At 40.4% G+C, this 24,898-nt stretch overlaps 1 protein-coding gene across 1 annotated transcript in view; it reads left to right on the plus strand.

Moving 5' to 3' along the window:
- TRPM5 (transient receptor potential cation channel subfamily M member 5) overlaps positions 1 to 24,898 on the plus strand; it is a gene marked incomplete at its 5' end in the record, with an annotated part of 65,239 nt that overhangs the window by 9,043 nt on the left and 31,298 nt on the right. The window contains 10 exons of the mRNA XM_083358972.1: positions 2,612 to 2,762; positions 4,098 to 4,278; positions 6,653 to 6,819; positions 6,999 to 7,170; positions 11,162 to 11,226; positions 11,882 to 12,073; positions 12,922 to 13,024; positions 14,796 to 14,914; positions 15,643 to 15,993; positions 17,765 to 17,896. Coding sequence (XP_083215098.1) covers positions 2,612 to 2,762; positions 4,098 to 4,278; positions 6,653 to 6,819; positions 6,999 to 7,170; positions 11,162 to 11,226; positions 11,882 to 12,073; positions 12,922 to 13,024; positions 14,796 to 14,914; positions 15,643 to 15,993; positions 17,765 to 17,896 — 1,633 coding nt within the window. The remainder of the gene's footprint in view (positions 1 to 2,611; positions 2,763 to 4,097; positions 4,279 to 6,652; positions 6,820 to 6,998; positions 7,171 to 11,161; positions 11,227 to 11,881; positions 12,074 to 12,921; positions 13,025 to 14,795; positions 14,915 to 15,642; positions 15,994 to 17,764; positions 17,897 to 24,898) is intronic.

Genomic DNA, 24,898 nt, shown 5'->3' on the forward strand with positions numbered 1-24,898 from the left:
ATTGCTTTAAAATATTAGTTTAAGGTTGGGGGGAGGGATGAGTAAGAATGCACCTTCAAGGCCATTTCTCTCACTAAAGAAGCACAATTATTTTTATTTGGTATTGTTGTAGATTGTGATACTAAAGAAACCAATCTGATGTTGAATTTTATAACAGCAGCAGGGTTACTGGTGGGACAATACTGGAAGAAGGATAGTTTGCCTACTATAGAAGAATGGGTACTTAAAGTATCGAATCTTGCAGAAATGTCTAAGATTTCTGCTTATTTGAAGGATCATTCACAAGAAAGATATATTTCAGTTTGGAGAAGATGGATAGATTATATTCAGAATAAATATGGGACTAAAAAGTTCCACTTAGCTTATGAGTAGATTTTAGAGGGATATTGTTATTAAGTTTAGTATTAGTATTGATTATATTTTTGTTTAAGTTATTATTATGTTTTTAATAATTTGAATGTATCTATGTTAAAGGGGAGTTAAAGCACATTATGAATTTGGTTAATTTTATAATGGATAATTTTAGTTAGAATATGATTATTATATCCATAACCCTGTATTCAGCTCTGGGAAGTGGGGGGGAAGGGGGGTGGTTTGGGGTGGGTGGGTTTTGGGGATATGTATTGTAAAAAAATTTTTTTAAAACTTTAATAAAAAAAAGTAAAAAAAAAGAAGATAAGGCTTTGGCGGTCTTCTAACGGAAGGGAAACTGATTCTTTAAATTAATTGGAGAATATGATTAATGATAAAATTAGAAAGGTGGAGAATTGTGTTTTAATATATTGTGCAAGGAGTGGAGATTTCGGATTCCAGCTTCCTTCGAGCAAGCATTTGCCGGTGTATTAGGCTAATAAAAGACTTTTAAGGTAAACAATGCCTCAGAGTCACTTGAAAAACCCATACGTCGGAAACTTGACATCACACTTATGGAACAACATTCATGCACATAGTTTAAGTCAACTGAAGAGCTGATCAAGCTGATGACATTGTGGGGGCTAAAGAAAAGCAGCCAGATTCCTCCTTCTCAGGGGATTGGATCCAAACAGTCTTTTACAAGACAGAGCTATGAAATCAATGGGATTTAAAAGACGATACAGTAGTGTTAAAAGTACTTCACATTGATTTCAGGGCATTTACATTAGGTTTAATATGACTGAGCCAGGATTTAATTTATTAATGTATTTGGGTTCTCATGCACATAAATAAGAACAGGATGGGAGTTATAATTCAGCATTTTAATTGTTATAAACCTAAATTAGTAAGCCAATGACCTTTCAGAAATTACAGAACCATCACTCATTGAGGGCCACTGGGAATATTGGAGATATAGTTCAGGGACATTTGGAGTGCTACACATGATGTACATGATTATGTATGTTTGCATGCATGCATGTCTATATGTATGCATGGATGGACAAATAGATAAATGATAGAGAGAGCGAGATTTAGGAGTTGACAGACAGATTTAGGAATTGCCAATTACATATGCATGAGACTGTATATAGCAGTTCTTTTTTTACTTCTGGAATATATTTAACAAAAGGTGGATTAAAATTGCTATAATTAAATAATTGGAAAGTTTCTCTCTCTACTTATTTTAGTATCATGAATCTTTGCTGAAGATTAGCTATACACATTAGATCTCAAAACTTTTTTAAGGGGGGGAAAGGTATGAGAACTTGCATGGAAGGGGAATTTAATGCATGGAGAGGGAACTTATTCTGTTGCAGGTGTCCATTTCCCTGGTACCCAGATACTTTTTATAGTGTGAAATTATAATTGCCAAAATATCTTATGCTGCTGCAACTTGATTTTTTTTCTTTTCCATTTTCCTTAGATGTTTGTTTTACTAAACCTTTAAAAGAAGAGAAAGCACCTCAGATGAACAGTTGGCCTTCAAGAATAAAGTGTAAGTTTTTTTGTAATGATTTGAGAGAATATAATAGAAAAAGCAACACGCTATAGTTCTGCACATATCTGTACATACATCTATCTTGCCATTCACTTTCAGAAACACTGCAGTAAACAAAATACAGAAAAAGACTGTAGGGTTCTGGAAGAAAAAAATTGTGTTAGCATGCACATTTTAAAAGTACCCCATCCCTATTATCTTAAACTTATTTTTGCTTTTCTCTGACAATAATCACATAACAAACTAGTCAGAAATAAATTTCACACACACCCATTTTAACTTCATTTATTCTTCTTACTTTTTAATTTCCAATATTCTGTACACTGTGGTTGTCACCAAATGGACCAATAGATACCAAGCTCTACTGCACATCATGGGTTTGGTTAACTGAGAATTTCTCATAATGCTTGACAAGACAAAAAGAAAGTAGACAAGGTTATTCGCCTACAACTTGTGTCACATGTAGCATTCTCTACTTCTGACAAAAGTCAATAGCATTTAGTTTTGCCAAATTTCAGCCAAGCTCAATAGTACGCTAAGCACACTTACACTATCCTATGCAAGCGTGAATCAATAAACTAGAAACTATTGTTATTATTCCCACAATTGCATTCATTTTAAAAATATATTCTACTGTATTGAAAAAATTCAATCACAATTTGGCATAAAGATGAGTAGTTCAACACATTCTTTTTTCAGAGAATCAAGTCAGGACAATATTTCTACAGCATTCCAGAAGGAGAATACACAGAATAAAATGTACAGTAACGAAGAAAAAGAAAGTAGAAGGGAATTACCATTTTGTATGGGAGAAATTGACTTCTTGACTACTGGAAAAAAACAGGGAAAGGTACCATAAAACCTCTTAGCATGATCAATATTCAGTAGAATATTATTGCTCTTCTATATTGTCACTGAATCTTTCTAAAAGAGACCCTTAAACAATAATTTGTGTCAGTGCTGATGATTTAAACTCATTCGGGGTGCTCTTGTTCATGGAAGAGACAGATCCAGTAGCAATCTCACAAAAGAAAGGGAATATCAAATCATTTTGCAGGAAATTATTTTCTTAGACAATGGACCTATGTGGACATGGATGAAAAAAATAAGATGCTATTTGATGTTTACAGATGCAGCAAGTTGAATGCCTTCTTTAATCTGGTGTTTGATTCAGCATGTGTTGGATCAACTCCTGGAATTCCCAGCCAGTGTGATTTCAGACTTTAGCCTTGCAGTTTGGGAATTCTGGGAACTGAAAAGACAACATAATTGTAAGCCATCAGACTGGTTTCCATAGAGTCTGCCTTTTTTTCCCCCCAAGGGGTAGATAATGCATGAAGTAGATACACAGTACTGTTGCTCCTGAGTTCTTCTTACTTAAAATATTGGGTTTTTTTAGTCTCACAGTAATGATAACAAATATTAGAAGATAAGCCCACAACAGATGCCCATAATCCACTAGTTACATTGTCTGCATTTCCTGCATCGGATGAGGAGAGCACATCTTTCTCCTTCTGTCCTAGCCACTTTTTACAGAAGCACGATTGAAAGCATTTTAACAAACTGCATCACTGTCTGGTTTGGTGGCAGCAGTGCCTCAGATAGAAAGTTCATACAGAGAATGGTAAGGACAGTCAAGAAGATCATAGGAAGCTCGCTCCCTCATATTCAGGATGTTGCTTATAAGTGCTATGTGCTTAGAGTTCAAAGCGTTGTTAGAGACCCCACACGCCCACTTTATAGTCTATTTCTGTTGCTCCCCTCTGGGAGGAGGTTTGGAAGTATTTCTAGCAGGAAAACCCAATTCTGCAATAGCTTTGTTCCCTATGCCATCCGTCTGGTAAACTTGCAAGATTCGTTTTTCTCATCATGCACATGTATACATAACCTGAGCTAGACTGTTGTTTCTCTGTGTCATATAATATATGTGGGTATATGCATAATTCTGTATTTATTTATTTTTGTCATATTTATGTAGTGTATAGGAAGTGGTGACCCTTTGAGAGCTGTATGCAACAAAATTTCATGTTAATGTATGCTGATTAGTGTACATTCAAAGTGACAATAAAATTATTATTCTAGTCTAGTGTAGTCTAGTCTAGTCTAGTCAGAAGCTGGCTTATGGTTTATACAATCCTATTGTTTTTTCATGTATTTTGTCTGAATGTTATTGTCTTAATTATAGTTTCTTAAGGTTCCATGTGCCATCCATCCTGGAGTTATATTTGACCTCATGAGTAACAAGTGGAACCTTCCTGCCCCCAATCTGGTTGTCTCTTTTGTTGGAGAAGAAGAACACTTTCAGATGAAACCTTGGTTACGTGATACACTGAGGAAAGGATTGGTTAAGGCAGCCCAAAGCACAGGTTTGGATATTTTTTTTCCTGAAAAAAAGAGCATTTTTAAAAAGGATCTTGTTCAACAGGACTCTAAAGGATCAAATTTCTGAAAGACTTTACATATTAAAATATACCAAGAACCTTCAAACTTTTCAATTCTTGTTGATTCAATTTGCTAAATTTTCAATTTTGCTAAACTCTAACCCAGGGGTCAGGAACCTGAAACAGTGAAAGAGCCACTCGGAACCAGTTCCCTCACAAAAGGAAAAACTGGGAGCCGCAAAAAATGTGTGCACATGCGCGTACATGTGCACATGTGTAGAACAGGGTTTGACTGAAGAGTGGAGCCAAGGCGAGATATGCACCTACCCTGCATATTTGAATTGATTGGTTGAACTTTTTTAGTCCCACTTTTTTTTTTGGACTGCACATGGCAGAGGACTGGGAGCTGCAAGAGACGGCTGAAAGAGCCGCAAGCGGCTCCGGAGCCGCGGGTTGCAGACCTGTGCTCTAACCTATTAGATTATTGCACTTAAAATGCTTATAATTTCTTTTAAAACTAGCATGGAAGGATCCAAATAGACTGACTTTTATAATCAGGTCACCATTTTCCACCCTAATCATCCTATTTTAGATAGTAGTGAGCAGTTTGGGCACACTACTATTTTATCATTCTATCCATGATTCCACTGTGCCTCCTTCATTCAGTCTCTTAACAGAGAAGTCATATGAAGACTTCTTAGCTGTCTCTCTCTTAGCTATTCTTGTCTAAACTGACAAAAATATCCCTTATATCTGTGCTGCAATCCCCAACAGCCAGCTCTGCTACATTCAGGAAGGAACATCTCCATTTCTCTTGCACATCTTTTTGTACAGCCTCTTTGATCGTATCTGTCTGAAACTTGACAAAAGTTGTTTCCCAGCAGAGGAGCTACTATTGCGATATATTTCATCACATTCTGTCTCAGAGCATCTCATTTACAGGTACTTAAAAAAATAAAGAAGTTTAATTCAAAGACCTATGCACAATTTCAATGACATTTGATACATGAGTTTAACTGCAGAGTTCATTCTCTGCTGGAGAAAAGTGGTGTGTAATAATAATAATAATAATAATAATAATAATAATAATAATAATAATAATAATAATAATAATAATAATAATAATAATAATAAACCTTTATTGTCAAAGTACAACATGTGTACATTGAGATTAGCTGAGCCTCCCCCTGTGCTCTCTCCCCCCAACACACAGTGACAACAAACCCTCCATCCCACCACACTATGTGAACCAACTACACCACACACCGGCCTCCCAAGTCAATTCTGCATAAGATTATGTCCCATTTAAAAGCCTAACAGCCCACGGATAAAAGCTGTTCTTCAGCCTGTTGGTACGGCTGGCTATATTCCTATATCTCCTACCGGATGGTAGGAGAGTAAAGAGATACCGTCCAGGGTGTGAGTCATCCCTGAGAATCTTCCTCACTCTTCCAAGGCAACGAGCCCTGGCGATGTCATCCAGTGGTGTCAGGGAACAGCCCACAATGTCTTGTGCTGTGCTCACTATAGCCTATAAGGAAGTGACTATTTGTACATGCAAACACATGGGGGGTATGGTGGGTTAGTCCCTATGACTGTATCAAATGGGGATCCCTAAACCACTGTCTGTTATGACAACCTCTCACCGTCTTCGCTGTGCTGACCATTTCTGCTGACTATTTACAGAAAATCTGCTCTCTGCATCTTTCTTGGAATTTCCTCTTACTCTTCTTGCCCTTCTGTAGATAACAGATGTGCAAATGGGCTAAATTATTCTCAGAAGATTCAAATTGCTTGTTATATATAGTAAGGTTAAGGAGCTGAGAACTGAAGACAAGGGAGATCATGAAAAAGGGAAATGAACATGAATACTACAACCTTTCCCTCACAGCTATTGTTCCAGGCTTGAATACACACAGGAAGAGTGAGAATGAGAGTGAGAGTGAGAGGGAGGGAGGGAGGGAGGGAGGGAGGGAGGGAGGGAGGGAGCAAAGAACCAAGTAAAATACCTAGAAACAAGCAGCTCATTTTGAGGTTCCCAGGCTTTGCTGATCTCTACATCTTAGACAGGTTTTAAGGTTTAATTTTTGATTGATTGACACATCTGTACCTATGGGAGCATTTTATCTCCTTACGTAACCATTTGCAGTTTTCCTGGGTTAACCTATGGGGGAATAGAGTTGTTTTTCTGAACCTTGCTTTAGTTTGAATTAAACTGGTCTATCCATAGAATGATCCCTGTTAGATGAAGCTCTGCCCTAAACTCCAGATTTAATTCCTGAACCTGGATTAGGTAATGCTACATGTCTTTAGTTCTTAAGTTTATCTAATATCAAGGCTGAAAAATGAATCATTTCAGGTGCCTGGATTTTTACAAGTGCTCTGCACATTGGAATAACAAAACACATCGGGCAAGCAGTTCAAGACCACATGTTGACAAGTTCTTCATCTACAGTAAAAGTAGTTGCAATAGGAATAACTTCCCTGGAGAAAATTCAACACAGAGATCTTCTAGATAATGTCAAGGTACCCTTTTTTCACTGGTAAAAGTATGGATACCTAAGAACATGTTCTGGAATCTTGCTAAGTGGACTTTGATTTGATAGAAATGATTACATGCAATATACAATTTAATCATGTTAACCAGATATGGTCCAGAAGAACAATTTGCTTTTGTGTGAAAAGTGATGTCTTCTTTTTCCTAGAAGAAAATTCTCATAAGCCACAAAATTGATAATAAAGTCCAAGGGCCTTTGTATTCCCTTGATAACCACCATTCCCATTTCATTTTGGTGGAAGAGAGTGAACCAGATGGGACAACAAAGTTACGGCTCAACTTGGAGAAATATATTTCACAGCAGCATACCAGCTATGGAGGTAAGACAAAAAATAATAAAATAAAATAAAATAAAATAAAATAAAATAATAAAGGGCCTTATTTGCCTTTGGTCACCATTTGAGTATTTGACATTTTCAGGGGCTTATTGTTGCCTCTGATGGGATAGAGTCAGATGGGATAGAGTCAGATTTACCTTACTTAGAACACAATCATGAAATCAATAAGACCGTCCAGTGCGCTCCCACAGAGAGGGCCTCCTCAGGGTGCCTCCGATCAAAGAATGTTGATTGATGGCCCCCAGGGGGAGAGCGCTCTCTGTGGGCGCGCCAGACCTATGGAACCGCTTGCCGGTTGAGCTCCGGACGGCCCCCAACCTTCGCTCCTTCCGGCGCGACTTAAAAACATATCTATTCGAGCAGTCTGACCTGGTCTGATGGGTTAGGGTAGGGGTTTTAATATGTTTTAATACTGTTTTAAACTGGGCTAAATATTTAATCTTTTTTTTTACTTTTGTATTCCGCTTTTTTATATTTATTGCCCTGTACACCTCCCTGAGTCCTTCGGGAGAAGGGCGGTATAAAAATATAATAAATAAATAAATAAATAATGTAAATTTGGCAGCTAATACTATATCTGTATAATTTCTTTGTTTTAGAAAAATATTCAGTAACTCTGTGAGTGTGTGCTCATATAGCCTATAAGCATGTACAGTAAGTCTTCATGCTTTTTTGCTCACAACAGAGAAGAGAGGCAAAGCAATAATCCACATGAACAATGCAACTGTTTAATATGTTTGAAGAAGCGAAAATGATAAGGAGGGACAGAGGAAGGGATGAGATATATCTGTTAGCAGCATATAAGAAGCAAAAGCTTATATTAGACATTTCATAAAATGCCATTTCCTCTCAAAAGATGGTTTTCAAGTAGTATCAATTTCTTAATGAATTTGGTTTTCACTAAGCATCAACACTCTCCATAGGAACCTGGAATGTTCATCGACATCTTAGGAATCAGTGAACTAAAATGGACAGGAATGGGTGAAATTAATTCAGATGACCATCAGGTATACTACTGCAGGCAAGAATCTCTCAGAAGAAATGGAGTAGCCTTCATAGTCAATAAAAGAGTAGGAAAAGCAATACTGGGATACAATCCCCCAAATGACAGAATGATCTCAGTTTGAATCCAAGGCAAACCATTCAATATCACAGTAGTCCAGGTCTATGCCCCAACCACCAGTACTGAAGAGGATGAAATTGACCAGTTCTATGAGGCCCTACAGCACCTTATAGAACTAACACCAAAAAATGATGTCCTTATTATCATGGGGGATTGGAATGCAAAAGTAGGAAGCCAAAGGATAACTGAAATAACAGGCAAGTTTGGCCTTGGAGTTCAAAACGGAGCAGGGCACAGGCTGATAGAATTTTGTCAAGAGAATATGATGGTCATAGCAAACACTCTTTTCCAACAACCCAAGAGATGGCTCTACACATGGACATCACCAGACGGTCAACATAGAAATCAGATTGACTATGTGCTCTGCAGCCAAAGATGGAGAAGCTCTATACAGTCAGTAAAAACAAGATGAGCAGCTGACTGTGGCTCAGACCATGAGCTTCTCGTTGTAAAGTTTAGGCTTAAACTGAAGAAAGTAGGGAAATGCACTAGGCCACTCAGGTATGAACTAAATCATATCCCTGTTGAATATACAGTAGAGGTGACAAATAGATTTAAGGAATTAGATCTGATAGAGTGTCTGAAGAACTATGAATGGAGGTTCACAACATTGTACAAGAGGTAGCAACTAAAACCATCCCAAAGAAAAAGAAATGCAAGAAAGCAAAATGGCTGTCTGAGGAAGCTTTGCAAATAGCTGAGGAAAGGAGGGAAGCGAAAGGCAAGGGAGAAAAAGAAAGATACACCCAATTGAATGCAGAATTCCAGAGAACAGCTAGAAGAGATAAGAATGCCTTCTTAAATGAACAGTGCAAAGAAATAGAAGAAAACAATAGAATAGGAGGACCAGAGATCTCTTCAAGAAAATTGGAGAGGTGAAGGGAATGTTTCATGCAAAAATGGGCACAATAAAGGACCAAAATGGCAGGGACCTAACAGAGGCAGAAGAGATTAAGAAGAGGTGGCAAAATTACACAGAAGAACTATACAAGAATGAGCTTAACATCCCTGATAACCACAATGGGGTGGTCAATGACCTCGAGCCAGACATCCTAGAATTTGAAGTGAAGTGGGCCTTAGGAAAGGTGAGCAACAACAAAGCTAGTGGAGGTGACAGTATTCCAGCTGAGCTATTCAAAATCTTAAAAGATGATGCAGTAAAAGTTCTACAATCAATTTGCCAGCAAATTTGGAAAACTCAACAGTGGCCACCGGATTGGAAAAGATCATTTTACATTCCAATTCCAAAGAAAGGCAGTGCCAAAGTATTTTCAAACTATTGCACCATTGCACTCATTTCACATGCTAGTAAAGTTATGGTTAAAATCCTACAAGCTAGACTCCAGCAGTATGTGGATCGAGAACTACCAGAAGTACAGGCAGGATTTCGAAGAGGTAGAGGAACTAGAGATCAAATTGCCAACATACGCTGGATCATGGAGAAAGCTAGAGAGTTCCAGAAAAACATCTACTTCTGCTTCATTGACTATGCTAAAGCCTTTGATTGTGTGGATCACAACCAACTGTGGCAAGTTCTTAAAGAGATGGGAGTACCAGACCATCTTATTTCTCTCCTTGGAAACCTATATGTGGGTCAAGAAGCAACTGTGAGAACTGGACACGGAACCACTGATTGGTTCAAAATTGGGAAAGGAGTCTGGCAAGGCTGTATACTGTCACCCTGCCTATTTAACTTATATGCAGAGCACATCATGAGAAAGGCAGGGCTAGATGAATCAAAAGTTGGAATTAAGATTGCCAGGAGAAATATCAACAACCTAAGATATGCAGATGATACCACTCTAATGGCAGAAAGTGAAGAGGAACTAAAGAGCCTCTTGTTGTGGGTGAAGAAGGAGAGTGCAAAAGTGGACTTGAAACTTAACATTAAGAAAACCAAGATCATGGCATCTGGCCCTCTCAATTCCTGGCAAATAGATGGGGAAGAAATGGAGGTAGTGACAGATTTTATTTTCCTGGGCTCCAAGATCACTGCAGATGGGGACTGTAGCCAAGAAATTAAAAGACGCTTGCTCCTGGGTAGGAAAGCCATGGCAAATCTAGACAGCACACTAAAAAGCAGAGACATCACCCTGCCAACAAAAGTGCGTATAGTCAAGGCTATGGTCTTCCCAGTTGCAATGTATGGCAGTGAAAGTTGGACCATACAAAAGACTGAGCACCAAAGAATTGAGGCCTTTGAACTATGGTGTTGGAGAAGACTCCTGCGAGTCCCTTGGACTGCAAGGCAGTCAAACCAGTCAGTCCTAGAGGAGATCAACCTTGACTGCTCTTTAGAAGGCCAGATCCTGAAGTTGAAACTCAAATACTTTGGCCACCTAATGAGAAGGAAGGATTCATTGGAGAAGAGCCTAATGCTGGGAAAGGTTGAAGGCAAGAGAAGAAGGGGATGACAGAGAATGAGGTAACTGGATGGAGTCACTGAAGCAGTAGCTTAAATGGACTCCAGAAGATGGTAGAGGACAGGAAGGCATGGAGGAACATTGTCCATGGGGTCGTGATGGGTCGGACATGACTTCGTAACTAACAACAGAAAAGCATCAGCACATTGAGCATCCTTAAGCATTGAATTTTAGTTGAGCTCATGACTCTCTCTCTCTCTCTTTCTTTCTCTCTCTCTCTCTCTGTTACTAAGCCAAAGTCAACAGCTTAGAGTGATGTGTGATCCCTACAAATATTGTATAGATCCCTCTGCTATTTTGTAGCACGATCAAATAGAGACGATATTGGGCAAAGGCCAACTAGAAGCAAATAATCAGCTTAATTAGTAAATATATATTCTGAAAGTTGTGAGAGATTTATTGAATATTTTTTAATATATTAACTCAGGAACAGATAGCATCGAAATCCCAGTTCTCTGCTTACTTGTGAATGGAAGACCTCACATTCTTGAGGTAAGACATGAACAATTTTGTTGCCATAAGAATTCTAACTATGTAAAGATTCTAGTGCTGGGCAAGAAACAGAGGCCTCTGAGAACAGGTGCTTACGTGGGTAGGACTGCTTAAAAGTGAAATAAATAATACAGTTGCATAATTCCTGGGTAAATTCCAGTTGGAACATCACAAAACAAGAGACCAGAACATTTTTCAGTTATTTAGTTAAATGAAATAATGAGAAGAGGAAGAAATAAGCTTGATTCAAACTCTGCTGTCTAGTAGCTGTCTAAATATGCAGGAAATATTATGTACACTTAATGTTAGTCTTGGCTAAGCATCAACACAGGGTTCTCACGGATACCAAGTTCTAACAGGGATTAACACTGGAAGCTTTTCTTTTTCTTTTAAAATTTACTTCATTTAACCTTTGGTCTGAACTTCATAGATCGTTTGCCACTGACTTCATTGGGATTTTTAAAAACTTCCAGTCTAGCCTGCACCTCTGCAATTTCCTAATCTCCCATCCAAATTACAGACCAGATCAGACCCCACTATTACCTGAGTGGGCTTGATATAAGTTCCACTGAATTCAATGAGCAGATCTGTATACAATTATGTGGTTTTCTTTTGTCTGAACATATATGACCCTATTTGTTTTTTGGTTTAATAGCGAATTTGCAGGGGGCTGGAAAATTCTGTCCCTTGTCTCATCTTGCCTGGATCTGGTGGTATAGCTGATATTTTAGCTGCACTGATGAGTGAGCCACATTTAATGGTGCCACAGGTCATAGAAAAACAATTAAAACAGAAGTTCCCCACAGAAAATTTCTCTTGGAATGACATTGTTCATTGGACCGAAATGGTAAGTTTATTTCTTAATGCATCAAATGCATTTAGGAACTGTAAAAATATTTAGCGAACACTTCCATTTCTTCTATGTCTTCTGTTTACCTGTCTATCACAAATCAACCCACTCTCTCCTAATTATATAACTTTTTAAGGGGAAAAAAATGTGCCCAAGACTTCATATCTTAGGAAATATACAGATTATAAAAGACATCAATAAAACCATCATATAATGGTGAAATATAACAGCCTTAAAAGAACATAAGCTAAAATGCTGCTGAGTATCAACACCCGTAAAATAAGTGAGAAAGAAAAATAGGAGCCTCTCTACGGCCTTCTCTCTGCCGTATGGGACTATCCCTCCACAGCGTCCAAAAATCCCATGAGAGTGAGGCATACTTTAGAGAATAGATGTTGTCAGGTGTTTGTGAACACTGGTGTATCGTATTGTGATACATGTCACAGGTTCCACATCACTGATACAGGCAGTCCATCAGGCAACCTAGCCCATTGTCAATTTGCTCATCTAGCTGATTGCCAATTTGAGTGCTATGCAGACTAACAGCTTGTCTCCTACCAGCATCTGAGTTTTTCTGAACTAGATTTAAAGGTAGCTCTAAGCAGAACATATTAAAAGAGTCTAATTTTGGAAGTAATTATAGTAACTTCAAAGAGCTCGGCTCATTTAAATGCCCTGAGTATTCCCAGACAAGGCTAGTATTTATTCTTCTTTTAAGTGGGCCTGCAGAGACCATCACTTGCTTTATTTTGCCTCTCATAACCTTTGGCGTGTAATATAATCAAAGCATGAATAATCTGTAATTTTAACTGTTGGAAACCAGTTGTCTGCTTTTAACCCTTTAGATCCAAAGCATTATCACCCAGGAGCAGCTTCTAACTCTGCATGACTTTGAACAAGAAGGCTCAGAAGAATTGGATACAGTTATTTTGAAAGCCCTGGTTAAAGGTAACATACTTTTAATCAATGCTATTTGTTTGTTAAAACACAAACAAGGATCTCACTTGCTTTATGTACAGAATTTCTTACCGTGAACACAGTCCAAATAGTGAATCACACAAGATAGAAATCCATTGATTCACAAGCCAGTTCCAATTTAAACTTCAAAAATATTAAGCTACTATTTTAAAAATCATTAACTGCAAACCAAAGGCTTGCTGAGATGGGAAAGTGACATAGCCATTGTTTTATATTCAAAAAGAACTATGAGCATCGCCGTGACTAATTAATTATGTGCCATCAAGTTTTTGCATGCTTCCATGCAGTGGTTAATTAGCTGACTGATTGTCATACCATAGGTTTTTGTTGTAGCAACATAAAAATAATGTTTTACAATGTGTGTTACAAGTTCATACTTGGAACGGGGAAAAAGCACATGCTCATGCCTGGGTCGGTGTTTTCAAAAAAAGGATAACCTTTTTTTCTGTGTAATCACATTTTTAATGTATAAATCATCCACATGCAACAAGAAAGTTGAAATTAAAAATTGCACAATTGTTCCTGAACATCTTTATATACAGGGTGTCCTCAACTTACAAGAATTCACTTAGTGACTGTTCGAAGTTACAACGGCATAGCAAAAAGTGACTTATGAGCATTTTTCAGACTTATGACTGTTGCAGCATCCCCATAGTCATGTGATTTACATTCAGCTGCTTGACAACTGACTCACATTTATGATGGTCGCAGTGTTTCTGGGGTCATGTGACCATCTTTTGCCACCTTCTGACAAGCAAAATCAATGGCGAAACCAGATTCACTTAACAACCGTGTCACTCATTTAGCAGCTTCAGTGATTCACTTAACAAATGTGGCAAGAAAAGTCATAAAATGGAGCAAAACTCACTTGACAAATTTCTCATTTAGTTACATAATTATTGGTCTCAGTTATAGTTGTAAGTTGAAGACTACCTGTATTAACTGATTGCTTCTCTAATTCAGGGCTTTTCAACCTTTTCACCCATTCTACCACTTTTAAGATATGGCAACATCCGAGTACCATCAGTCGCCTAGCAAGGTGTCAAAAATTTGATGACCAAGAAAAAAGAGGAAAAAAGTGATGAAGTACAGGTAGTCCTCGACTTACAACAGTTCACTTGGTGACTGTTCAAAGTTACAATGGCACTGAAAAAAGTGCCCCCCAAGCCACAGCTGAGCAAGAGACCTGCCCACCCACCCAGCACTGATCCTGGAGCTTGGCGCTGATCCTGGCGCTTCCGCTGAGCCCTGACAGCCCTGCAGCTCCAGCCATCTCTCACTCAGGCTTGTGTGGTGCTGCCACTGGTTCAGCTCATTCCCCTCCCCCGCTACCACTTTTCTAGGATGGTCGCGTACCACCTGCCAGGTGCCAATGTACCACAGGTGGTACCCGTACCACTGGTTGAAAAGCCCTGCTCTAATTTAATTAAATCATTATTTTTTCTGAGAGAATTAAACATCTACCCAACACTGGCCCATGGAAAGACTTTAAGGTATTTAGACTAAACTGGCAGGTCTAAGAAATAACTGGCAAATAAAAGCCACCCGAAACAGTAGGGCAAACCATTTTAAAATAAATCAGATAAAAAGGTACAATATAACATAAATCTGAAGCACATTAATTCCTTGAGAGATTGAGGCTATAAAGTTGTGGGTTCTTACTTGAGAGAAAGCCACTGAATTTATGGACTCTGAGCAAACCTCTACCGTGAATTTATTCTTATTTTATGTTTTGTAACAGCTTGTAAAAGTCATAGTCAGGAAGCTCAAGAATATCTCGATGAACTCAAGCTGGCTGTGGCCTGGAATAGAGTGGACATCGCTAAAAGTGAGATATTCAATGGAGATGTGGATTGGAAGGTAGATCCTTCTTTTTAAAATGTGTCTTTCAATTCTTTATGAAATTTCGGCAATATAGACCTATCAAGTGCTTCCAATCTTTGAATTGGGAATCTATGACCTGGAGTTAACGCATAGTGAGTCCACCCACATTTTAATGACTTTGATATCCGTTGGGAAATTTTCTGTGATGGCTCCAATCCAGTTTGCTAGCTTTATCAGTTGATACAGCTTAGGGGATTTCACCCAGAAGGTACAGGCTGCTCCATGTAGTTAATGTAATCAGATAATGACGCAAACCCTCAACTTAATCATCTATGGGTGAATGTATTTACAGTATAAATCATGTAGTGAGGTTTCTCAAGATGTAGGGTAAGACATTGCCTTGAGGACCGTGTAGTCACCTGCAATATGGAATGCTCTCTGCATGTTGCATCATTAGTACACAACTTTTGTATGCTAGTACTGTCCAGTTCATAAGCTTTTTAACTGAACATTTGTTTGCTTGCACAATGGATTGAAAAAATGACCGTTGAACAGAGTATTATTATTTTTTCTTACATGCTTGTACCTGTCCAAATTACAGCTCAGTTCAGAGTGCATGATTTGCAATATAAAACAACTTCTTATAGTCTTTTGGTTTCCATGAAGCATAATATGTTGGAAAGGATGATACAGTTCCTATCTGTAATATCTAGCAATATTATAATGATGGCTTCTTCTTTTTTTTGCATTTGTTGTTATTCTAGTCATGTGATTTAGAGGAAGTGTTGATGGATGCCCTGGTGAATGATAAGCCAGAATTTGTGAAATTGTTTGTTGATAACGGGGCCAACATATATGACTTCTTAACATACAGCCGTCTTCAGAGCCTATACTGTAACATTTCCCCAAAGTCTCTCCTCTGTACGCTTCTACTTAAAAAACAAGAAGAAAACAGACTTACTTTGGCTGGTATGAGTGGACAACACCACAAGGAAGTGGTGGATGCTTGCCCTCTCTTCACTCTTCATGAAGTTTCCAGGGTACTGAAAGATTTTCTACATGATGCCTGCAGAGGTTTTTACCATGACCAAAAGCCTGGAGAAAAGAAGAAAACTGTGAGTGTTTTATTAATACAAGTTATGATTAATGATGAGCGCAATGCCCTTTGAGGTCTCTTATAACTCTAAGGGCACTTGGCATAACATAAGTATTTTCAGAACCAAGAAGTATGTAATGGCAGGGTGGTGTACTGAATGGAAACCCAGTAGAAATGGTCCCAGTGAGACCTTGAAATCCTGTCTTAAAGGCCAGCTTCTAGTGTCAAGCTCCCGGAGAAGGAATAGTAATAATTTATTTAACTTATATGCCACCCAACTCATTTTATCTCGTACAGTGTAACAGAATAGAGCATTGGTTCTGAAAAAAGAAGTTGTATTCATGCTGCTTCTTCTTGCTTGGAAATCCTTGTGTTGCCCATTAGTCAGCATATGTAGACTACTTAGGCATGACAAAGTCACGTTGTCCAGTTGCACCACAAGAAGGCTAGTCTATACTGTATTGCACCCCACCCAACTCAATGATTTTGGGTGAATTTGGGCAGGTATTGGAAAACTGAACTGACAAAATGTATCATAACCTAAATAGGCTTCAAAAAGTACCATGACACTTCCATCGGAAGTACAGATGAAAACGTCACGTGTGCCTTTCTGCCTAGCAGAACTCTTTTGCCTTCCTGCCTTGCTGCTCATAGTCCCTTGTCATTTTTTTTCAGCTACTGCAGGGGTCTTCAAACTTGGCCCTTTTATGACTTGTGGACTTCAACTCCCAGAATTCGTCAGCCAACGTGCCTGGCTGAGGAATTCTGGGAGTTGAAGTCCACAAGTGATAAAAGGGCCAGGTTTGAAGACCCCTGAGCTATTGCTTCTGAGATGAAGCTGAAAATAGTATACAGAATGCATCAGGAAGACTTATTCTCAGTTATAGAAAAAGATCCATTACAACACTGTTACTGGGGGGTGGGGGTGGGGAGGCTACCAGATCTTTAGGGGAAAACCAATAACCTGTGAATCATCCCTCTGAATTTCAGTGCTGACATATTTCTTGGATGTGTGTGTGTGTGTGTGTGTGCCTGAAATAAGAGATGGAAGAATAGTTTGTTCTCAGTTGGGCCTGTGCTTGTGGAAGCTTGCTGGAATTTTAATAAAAGTAATAAATTACTGCCTGGTGGAAACTGCTTTTGTTTTTGACAGCCCAAAATAGAATCCAATGTTCCAGAAATCTAGGTCTTTCAGTTAATTTCCACTTCTTTACATGATTCCCCATGCAGGATGTTCCGATACGTACCTATTCCTATTTATTTAGGATACAGCAGTTGTCTTTAATTTAATGAAATGAAGGGTCTCATAATCCTGTGACAACAACTTTAAGAGAGCCAGGAGACGTGTGTTTATGTGTGTGTGTTAATTTTGGTGCAGATAGAAATGCTGAGTGAGATTTTCAACTGATACCCAATTATATTAGAGAGCCATTGCAATATAAAGAACCATCAAACATACAGATGCACCTGGGTTGTCTCTATAAATATAGGCATCTGGATAGGCATCATATATGTCAAGATATCTATGCTGATTTTACCAAAATGTTTTTCCCCCATCCTGTTTGGAGGAAATTGTTTAAGAGAAATGATAATGGCCAAAAAATTCAGGAAAAAAGGATAACATAAGCTTATTGTATACCTGGGTTCCAATCAAGGATTGTTCAAGAACAGAGAATTTCTGTTTAGTGAAACTGTTGTGTAAAAGCTTCAGCTGATTTATCTATTAGATTTACATGCTCACAGTAAGCCAGCTTTGGCATCTTAGATTTAAAAAATGTTGATTTATTTAGGACAAGACAAATGCGAGAAAAGTCCCAAGCTTCTTTGATATGAATCAGAAAAGTGAAAATCCTTGGAGAGATTTATTTTTATGGGCAGTGCTTCAAAACCGACACAAGATGGCGCACCTCTTCTGGGCCATGGTAAGCTTCAAGAAGCAGATAATTTAACCTCCCCTCTGTGTATGTAGGTTTCTGTGTGCACATTTGACTTAAAAGGAATTGTTGGGTTTGTTCATGAAAATATTTCGACATTTATAGTTGGGCAATAATTTTAGAGGGACCAACTAAATGAGCACAAAAGAATATTACACAGTTCTGTTTCTTACCTATAGACTTTGAACATATTCCAATTCATATCTTCCTTTGAAGGGCATGTAATCGCTTTGTAAACATTAGATCTAAACATTGATTTACCACTTGATTTTTTGGGATAACTCTTTATAAGAGAAACTATGTAAATGTAAAACAAGAAGGCTGTAAAATTGCAGCATATAAAATATCATGGTTGAAAATCTTAGTATGTTTAAAATCAAAACTCACAGTTCTTTCAGGTACTTTGGCTGGCTGAACCCCTTCTCTGTGTCATCCTGCATAAAAACAATTTCTAAACACTATGTGAACAACAGCATGCAGACATTTGTTTCAGATTCAGTGAGTGGTTTATTTTTGATAAACCCACAAACGCACTTCAGTCACTGTGCTTTACTTGAACCAATGGGAAAGAAGTCAATACTACCCCAAATATAGATTAGCCACAGATTTGATCAGGGACTGTCTTTTATTTCTATATTGTTGTTGATGTTTCTCCTGAAAGCCACTTTGATTTGTATAGATCAAAATGATATAAATGAGAGCCATTTGGTCTAGTGGTTTAGGCACCAGGACAGAAAGCAGGAGACTGTGAATTCAAGTCCTACTGTAGCCATGAAAATCAGCTGTGTGACTTTGTGCCAGTCATTCTGTCTCAGCCCAACCCAACTCACATTGGTTGTTATTGTGGGAAAAAATATTAGGAAGTTGTTTGGATATGTTCACTGCCTTGACTTATTTATACAAATAATAAAGGTGGGATACAATAAATAATAGGGAAGTGGTGGCTCAGTGGGTTAGGACGCCGAGCTTGTCGATCAGAAGGTCAGCAGTTTGGCGGATCGAATCCCGAGTGCCACATAACAGAGTGAGCACCTGTTACTCATCCCAGCTTCTGCCAACCTACCAGTTCGAAAGCACATAAAAATGCAAGTAGAAAAATAGGGACCACTGCGGTGGGAAGGTAACAGTGTTCCATGCGCCTTTGGCGTCTAGTCATGCTGGCCACATGACCACAGAGACGTCCTCGGACAAGCGCTCGCTCTTCGGCTTTGAAACAGAGATGAGCACCGGCCCCTAGAGTCGGAATCGACTAGCACGCATGTGCGGGGGAACCTTTAACTTTTTTACCTTTTACAATAAATAAATAAAAATAAAAAGCATTTGAAATCAATAAAAGAAATGAATAAATCCTGGAATGATCCAGTTTAAACTAAGGAAAGATACAAAATCATGTTCCTCCTCCTCCTCCTCCTCTCTCTCTCTCTCTCTCTCTCTCTCTCTCCTTCTCTCTGTTGTCTGTTGTGTAGCGGGTTCTTTGGTGCAGGAATGAAGACAAGGTAAATGAGTACAGGAAAACTCATGATTTATTTTGTGTAGAGTCAGAACAGGGGAAAATGGCTGCAACTAGCCGCAATATATAGTCTAGCCCCTAGGCGGTAGCCAATAGGTTTGAAGCAACCATTGCCGCCTAGGGATAGCCAATAGCGGCACTAGAGACTTGTAGTCTGGGTTGCTGAAGAGCCATTAGCTGCTCCAGCAACCCATGTGGTATTACTAATGAGCCCAGTACAAAACACCACTCCCCTCTTAGATCAGACAATATTAACACAAGTTAGTCTTAATGCAATTATCAATACTCATTATCAAAACAAACTTGAATAAAAAAAACCATATAGGTTACAATGTTATCAAACAACATCTGAATGAATAGGCTTCATTGACAGCACACTAGACAATTATATCATAGCACCTGAATGAATATGCCTTCATTGACAGTACGTCAGACAGTTAACATCATGACGCTAGTGTCTGTAGTACAGTGGTAGGCTGCAATGCAACAATATTATAGCTCTTTATTTTACAACATAATCAGCAAGATAAGAAGGAGGCTTGTGTGCCCTCGTGGAACATCTTGGAGTTCCAGTCACTTTGTGGTCTACCAGCTTACCCAGTGGGCTGGTAGACCTGTGTCTCTTGGTGCTCCTGAGTCAAGGGGATTAGATGCTCTCTGGCTGGCCTCTCCAGGTTGGCCCACCCCAGAGTCAGACTGATCAGCAGAGTAGGCACAGCGGTTGCTGAAGTCCAGTTGGCTTGCTCCTTCAGGGGATCCAAGTTGCATTCCTGGACTCCCTACTTCTCCCTCTGGTTCCTCCTCAGTTATGAAGGAAATGTCCTGAGAGTCCATGTGAGGACTGGCTTGGCCGCAAGTTTGAGGACCTTGGGAGGGACATATGATGCAGTCCTCACTTAGTGGCAATTCTGGAAACCATTTTCTGAGTTGATCAATGTGGCGTCTGACAACTCGCCCTCCCTCCAACCCCACTTCATAAGACAGAGGCCTGGATGCTTTGGTAATTTGACCAGGAACCCACAGATTCCCATGACCATAGTTCCTGGCCCAAACCCAATCACCCATTTGCAGCCCCCTAGGGGGTTTTGGTCAAGAGGCTTCTGCTGCCACTCTATCTGGATGCAACCTGTCCAGTTTAGTGATTAAATGCTTCCCTCAATGTAGTTCTGCAGGACTTTTGCCTGTAGCAGTGCAGGGTGTAGAATGCTAGCAGAGTAGAAAATCTGCCAATCTGTGATGCCAGTCACCTGTTACAATGTGCTTGAGTGATTCCTTTGTTGTCCTTACCATGCGTTCAGATGGATGAAAAGGTGCAGATGTTGTATGTCTGATGAGATTAGCTCTAAGGAAGGCCTGAAATTCAGCAGCAGTGAATTGGGCCCCATTGTCTGAAACTAAGACATTTGGCAGCCCATGTGTGGCAAAGAGTTTTCTTAGCACCTGGATGGTCCCAGCCAGTGCTTTTTTTGTAAAAGAAAAAGGTGCCGGAACTCACACATGTCATACAACCCACCTTGCCTACCCTACAAGGTTCCATCCAGAAAAGGTGCCGGAACTCCGTTCTGAGCGTTCTATGACAAAAAAAGCCCTGGTCCTAGCAGTAGTCATGTTAGGAACTGAAATTACTTCCAGACATTTGGAGTCGCTATCCACTACTATAAGGAAGAGCTGTCCCTGAAAGGGCCCAGCATAGTCTATGTGAATCCTAGACCAGGGAGTGTGTGTTTCCTCCCACCTGTGAACTGGAGCCTGTGGCATTTCAGGCCTCGATTGCTAGCATGTATAACAACCATGAACTTGTACCTCAATGTCCTTATCAAGGCCAGGCCACCAAAGGTAGCTTCTAGCTAAAGCTTTCATTCTGACAATGCCTGAATGGCCTTCATGTAATGACTGTAAAACCCTGTCTCTTAGGGAAGTGGGAATTATGACTCTGTTTCCCAATAAAATGCACCCCTTGTGGGCAGATAACTCATGCCTTCTGACAAAATAGTTCTGAAATTCAGAACCTGGGCTTTTGTCCAACCAGCCCATGTATACCCATGACAATACTGTACTAAGTGTTCTATCTGTGGCAGTTTCAGCAGCAATGTCCCCCGCATGGAGGGGGAATTCAGGAAGGTCCTGTATGGACAGTATTCTAGCAGCTGGAGCCGAATCTGGTTCCATTAGTGGCAGTGGTAGTCTGCTGAGGCCATCAGCATGGCCCATTTCTTTACCCAGTTTGTGAATCAATTTTAAAGTGTATGCAGATAGAAAAATAGACCATCTCAGCATTCTTGGAGAAAGTATGTGGGGGGTTTGTTTATCTGTTGTGAAAAGTCCCAACAAAGGTTTGTGGTCTGTAAAGACCGTGAAGTCCCTGCCATATAAATAGTCATGGAATTTTTTTTCCAGCAATGATGGCTTAGGGCCTCTTTGTCAATCTGAGCATAGTTGCGCTCAGCAGAGGACAGTGTCCTTGAGTAAAATGCTATAGGAACCTGTGTTCCATTTTTATCTACGTGACTTAAAACTGCCCCCACCCCATAGGGCAGGGGTGTCAAACTCAATTTCATTGAGGGCCGCATCAGCATTGCAGTTGCCCTCAGGGGGCCGGGTGGGTATGGCCAGGGTAGGCATGGCCTACTGGGTGGGTGTGGCTAGAGTGCTTATGGCCTACTGGGTGGGCATGGCCAACTCTACATCATTCGCATCAAGGGTGCCTATGGGGGCCTGGGCAGGAGTGGGACACATCTGAGGGTCTCTGGCAGAAGGAGGGTCTCTGGGCCAGGGCCAAGGCAGTGGGGGCCATTCCCTCACTGTTTCCAGGATGGCTTCGCGGGCCAGATAAAACCACTTTGTGGGCCGGATCCGGCCCCCAGGCCTTGTGTTTAACATGTCTGCCATAGGGAGATGCATTGCATGCAAAACATACTAGTTTAGACTCTTTGTAGAGAGTTACAGTGGACTTTTCTGACAATAGTGCTTTTAAGTCCTGGAAACTTTTTTCATGTAAGTTAGTCCATTTCCATGGAGCTTTCTTATCTAGAAGCCTGTGGAGGGGCTCTGCTAGTGCAGCCTTATGAGGTAGAAATGTGTGATAGAAGTTTAGGAAGCCCAAGAATGCTTGTAGCTCTCCTTTGGATTTGGGCCTAGGAGACATTTTAATGGCCTTCACTTTAGAATCAGCAGGGTGAATGCCATTAGCATCAATTCAAAAACCCAGGAATTCTGTTGAAGGAACCCCAATACTACACTTACTCTTTTTTAATTTGAGGCCTGCTTTGCGAAGCCTCTGCAAAACAGCTCTGAGCCTACTGGCTAGCACTTCTGGGGATTCCCCTGCAATAAGAACATCATCAAAATAAGGGCAGATGCCCTGAATGCCCTTAAGAGTGCGTTCCATTATTTCCTGGAAAATGCCTGGGGCAACACTGATTCCAAACTGTAAGCGTTAACTTTGAAAGCCCCCCTGTGAGTCACAATTGTCTGAGCCGCGGCTGTGGCCTCATCAACCGGCAATTGCTGATAGGCCTGTGCTAAATCAAGTTTAGCAAAAATAGTACCCCCTTGCAAGGAGGCTAAAATGTGGCTGACCACTGGGACCGGGTAAGCATTTTGTTTGAGGGCTTTATTTAGAGTGCATTTATATTCATCATAAATGTGAATTTCCCTGTTGGCTTTAAGTGGAGTGACTATAGGAGTTTCCCACTCCACACCATCAACAGGCTGTAAAACGCCCTGTTCTACAAGCTTATCAATTTCTGAATCAATTTTATGTTTTAAGGCAAAGGGGACCCTACGAGGCATAACCCTGATTGGAACTACGTTGGGATCTAGCTTAAATGAGATAGGCGGGCCTGTGTCTGTTCCAATGAGACTCGTTCTCTGGCCCCCTACTACTATGACATCCAGGTGCCCAAAAAATCCCTTAAATTTTACCGTCAAAGTGGCTTCTCCCTTAACTTTAACTTGAGCATTTTGAAAGTCAGTTATGTCGAGGGCCTTAGTTTGGCCCAGTTGTTACTGCACCTACACACGAAGTTAAAAGTGTCTTGAGAAATAATAGAGACTGCATCTTACATGGAACTCCTTGTAGCTCTACCAAGAGTCTGAGTTTAGGTTTGAGGGGGCGTTGAGCCCTGGTGCAGCACATGCTTCTACGGCTTCTGAAAAACCCCACACTAACCGGACACTGGGCCCCAGTACCTCTCCTAGTCAGTTCTTCCGACTGGTGTTTGGGTGGCTGGTCTCTCTGGCAGGCTCTGCAAACCGCTGCGATGTGGCCTGTTCTTCTGCAAGCTCTGCACGTGGCTGATCGGAATCTGCAAACGGCAGGAAAATGGTTGCCACCGCACCCTTTACATCTAGGAAAGAGAACTGCCTTGTAAGTGTTCTCTCGCAGCTGGCTGTTGCGGTGTTGCACCTTGGGTTGCTTTTGGAGTCTGTTGATTTCAGGCTCTTCTTCCTCGGAAGATTCTTTGGTGTGTTTGGCGTTCTCATGGTGGATCGTTTCTTCCTGTTTTGTCATTTTGGCAGGCTGTACCGTTTGAACTGCACCCCCGGCAGTTACTTCGTCTTGTGCTTCTGAAAATGTTAAGTTTTGCCAGGCAAAGAGTCTCTGATGAAGTGTTCGGTCCCATAGGCCGCAGACAAGCTGGTCTCATAGTCGCTCTTCTAAGTTTGAAAATTTGCAAAGGCGTGCAGCCTGCCTCAGGCCCGCTATGAATTCTGAAGCTGATTCTCTGGGTTGCTGCACTCTCTGGTCAAACCTGAGCCGCCAAGCCATTTCAGACATCTTGGGCTGGAAATGAACAGTTAGCTTCTTTTTGAGATCTGCGTAGGAGATTGCTTCTATCGCTGTTGGGGCGAAAAGCTTCTCGGCTAAATTAAAGGTTGCTGGGCCACACAGACAGAATAGCATTGCAGCCTTCAATCCTTCTTCCGTGATATGGTTTGCCCAGACAAATATGACGGCCATTCCTCTGGGTGCTTCACATCAAATTCTTGAAGTCTCCGGACCTTTGGCATTCTGTCTTTGCTGGTTCCTGCGTTTCTTCCGAATCCTGCTTCCCAGGCTCAGGGAATGAGTCCACTGAGCATTAGGTCGCTAGAGTAGCTTGCTAGCCGACCTTGAGAGAGGGGGGGAAATGCCTTTTCCCTCCAGCATGCGCTGCCTTCCCCTCGTAGACTTCAGCTCTTTTTTAGGGAAGCAGGATCCCACCTTTGTTGCCAGTGTTGTGTAGCAGGTTCTTTGGTACAGGAATGAAGACGAGGTAAATGAGTACAGGAAAACTCATGGTTTATTTCGTGCAGAGTCAGAACAGGGGAAAATGGCTGCAACTAGCCGCAATATATAGTCTAGCCCCTAGGTGGAAGCCAATAGGTTTGAAGCAACCATTGCCACCTAGGGATAGCCAATAGCAGCACTGGAGACTTGTAGTCTGGGTTGCTGGAGAGCCGTTAGCTGCTCCAGCAACCCACATGGTATTCTTTAA

Source organism: Vipera ursinii (genome assembly GCF_947247035.1).
Source record: "Vipera ursinii genome assembly, chromosome: 1".
Lineage (NCBI taxonomy): Eukaryota > Metazoa > Chordata > Lepidosauria > Squamata > Viperidae > Vipera > Vipera ursinii.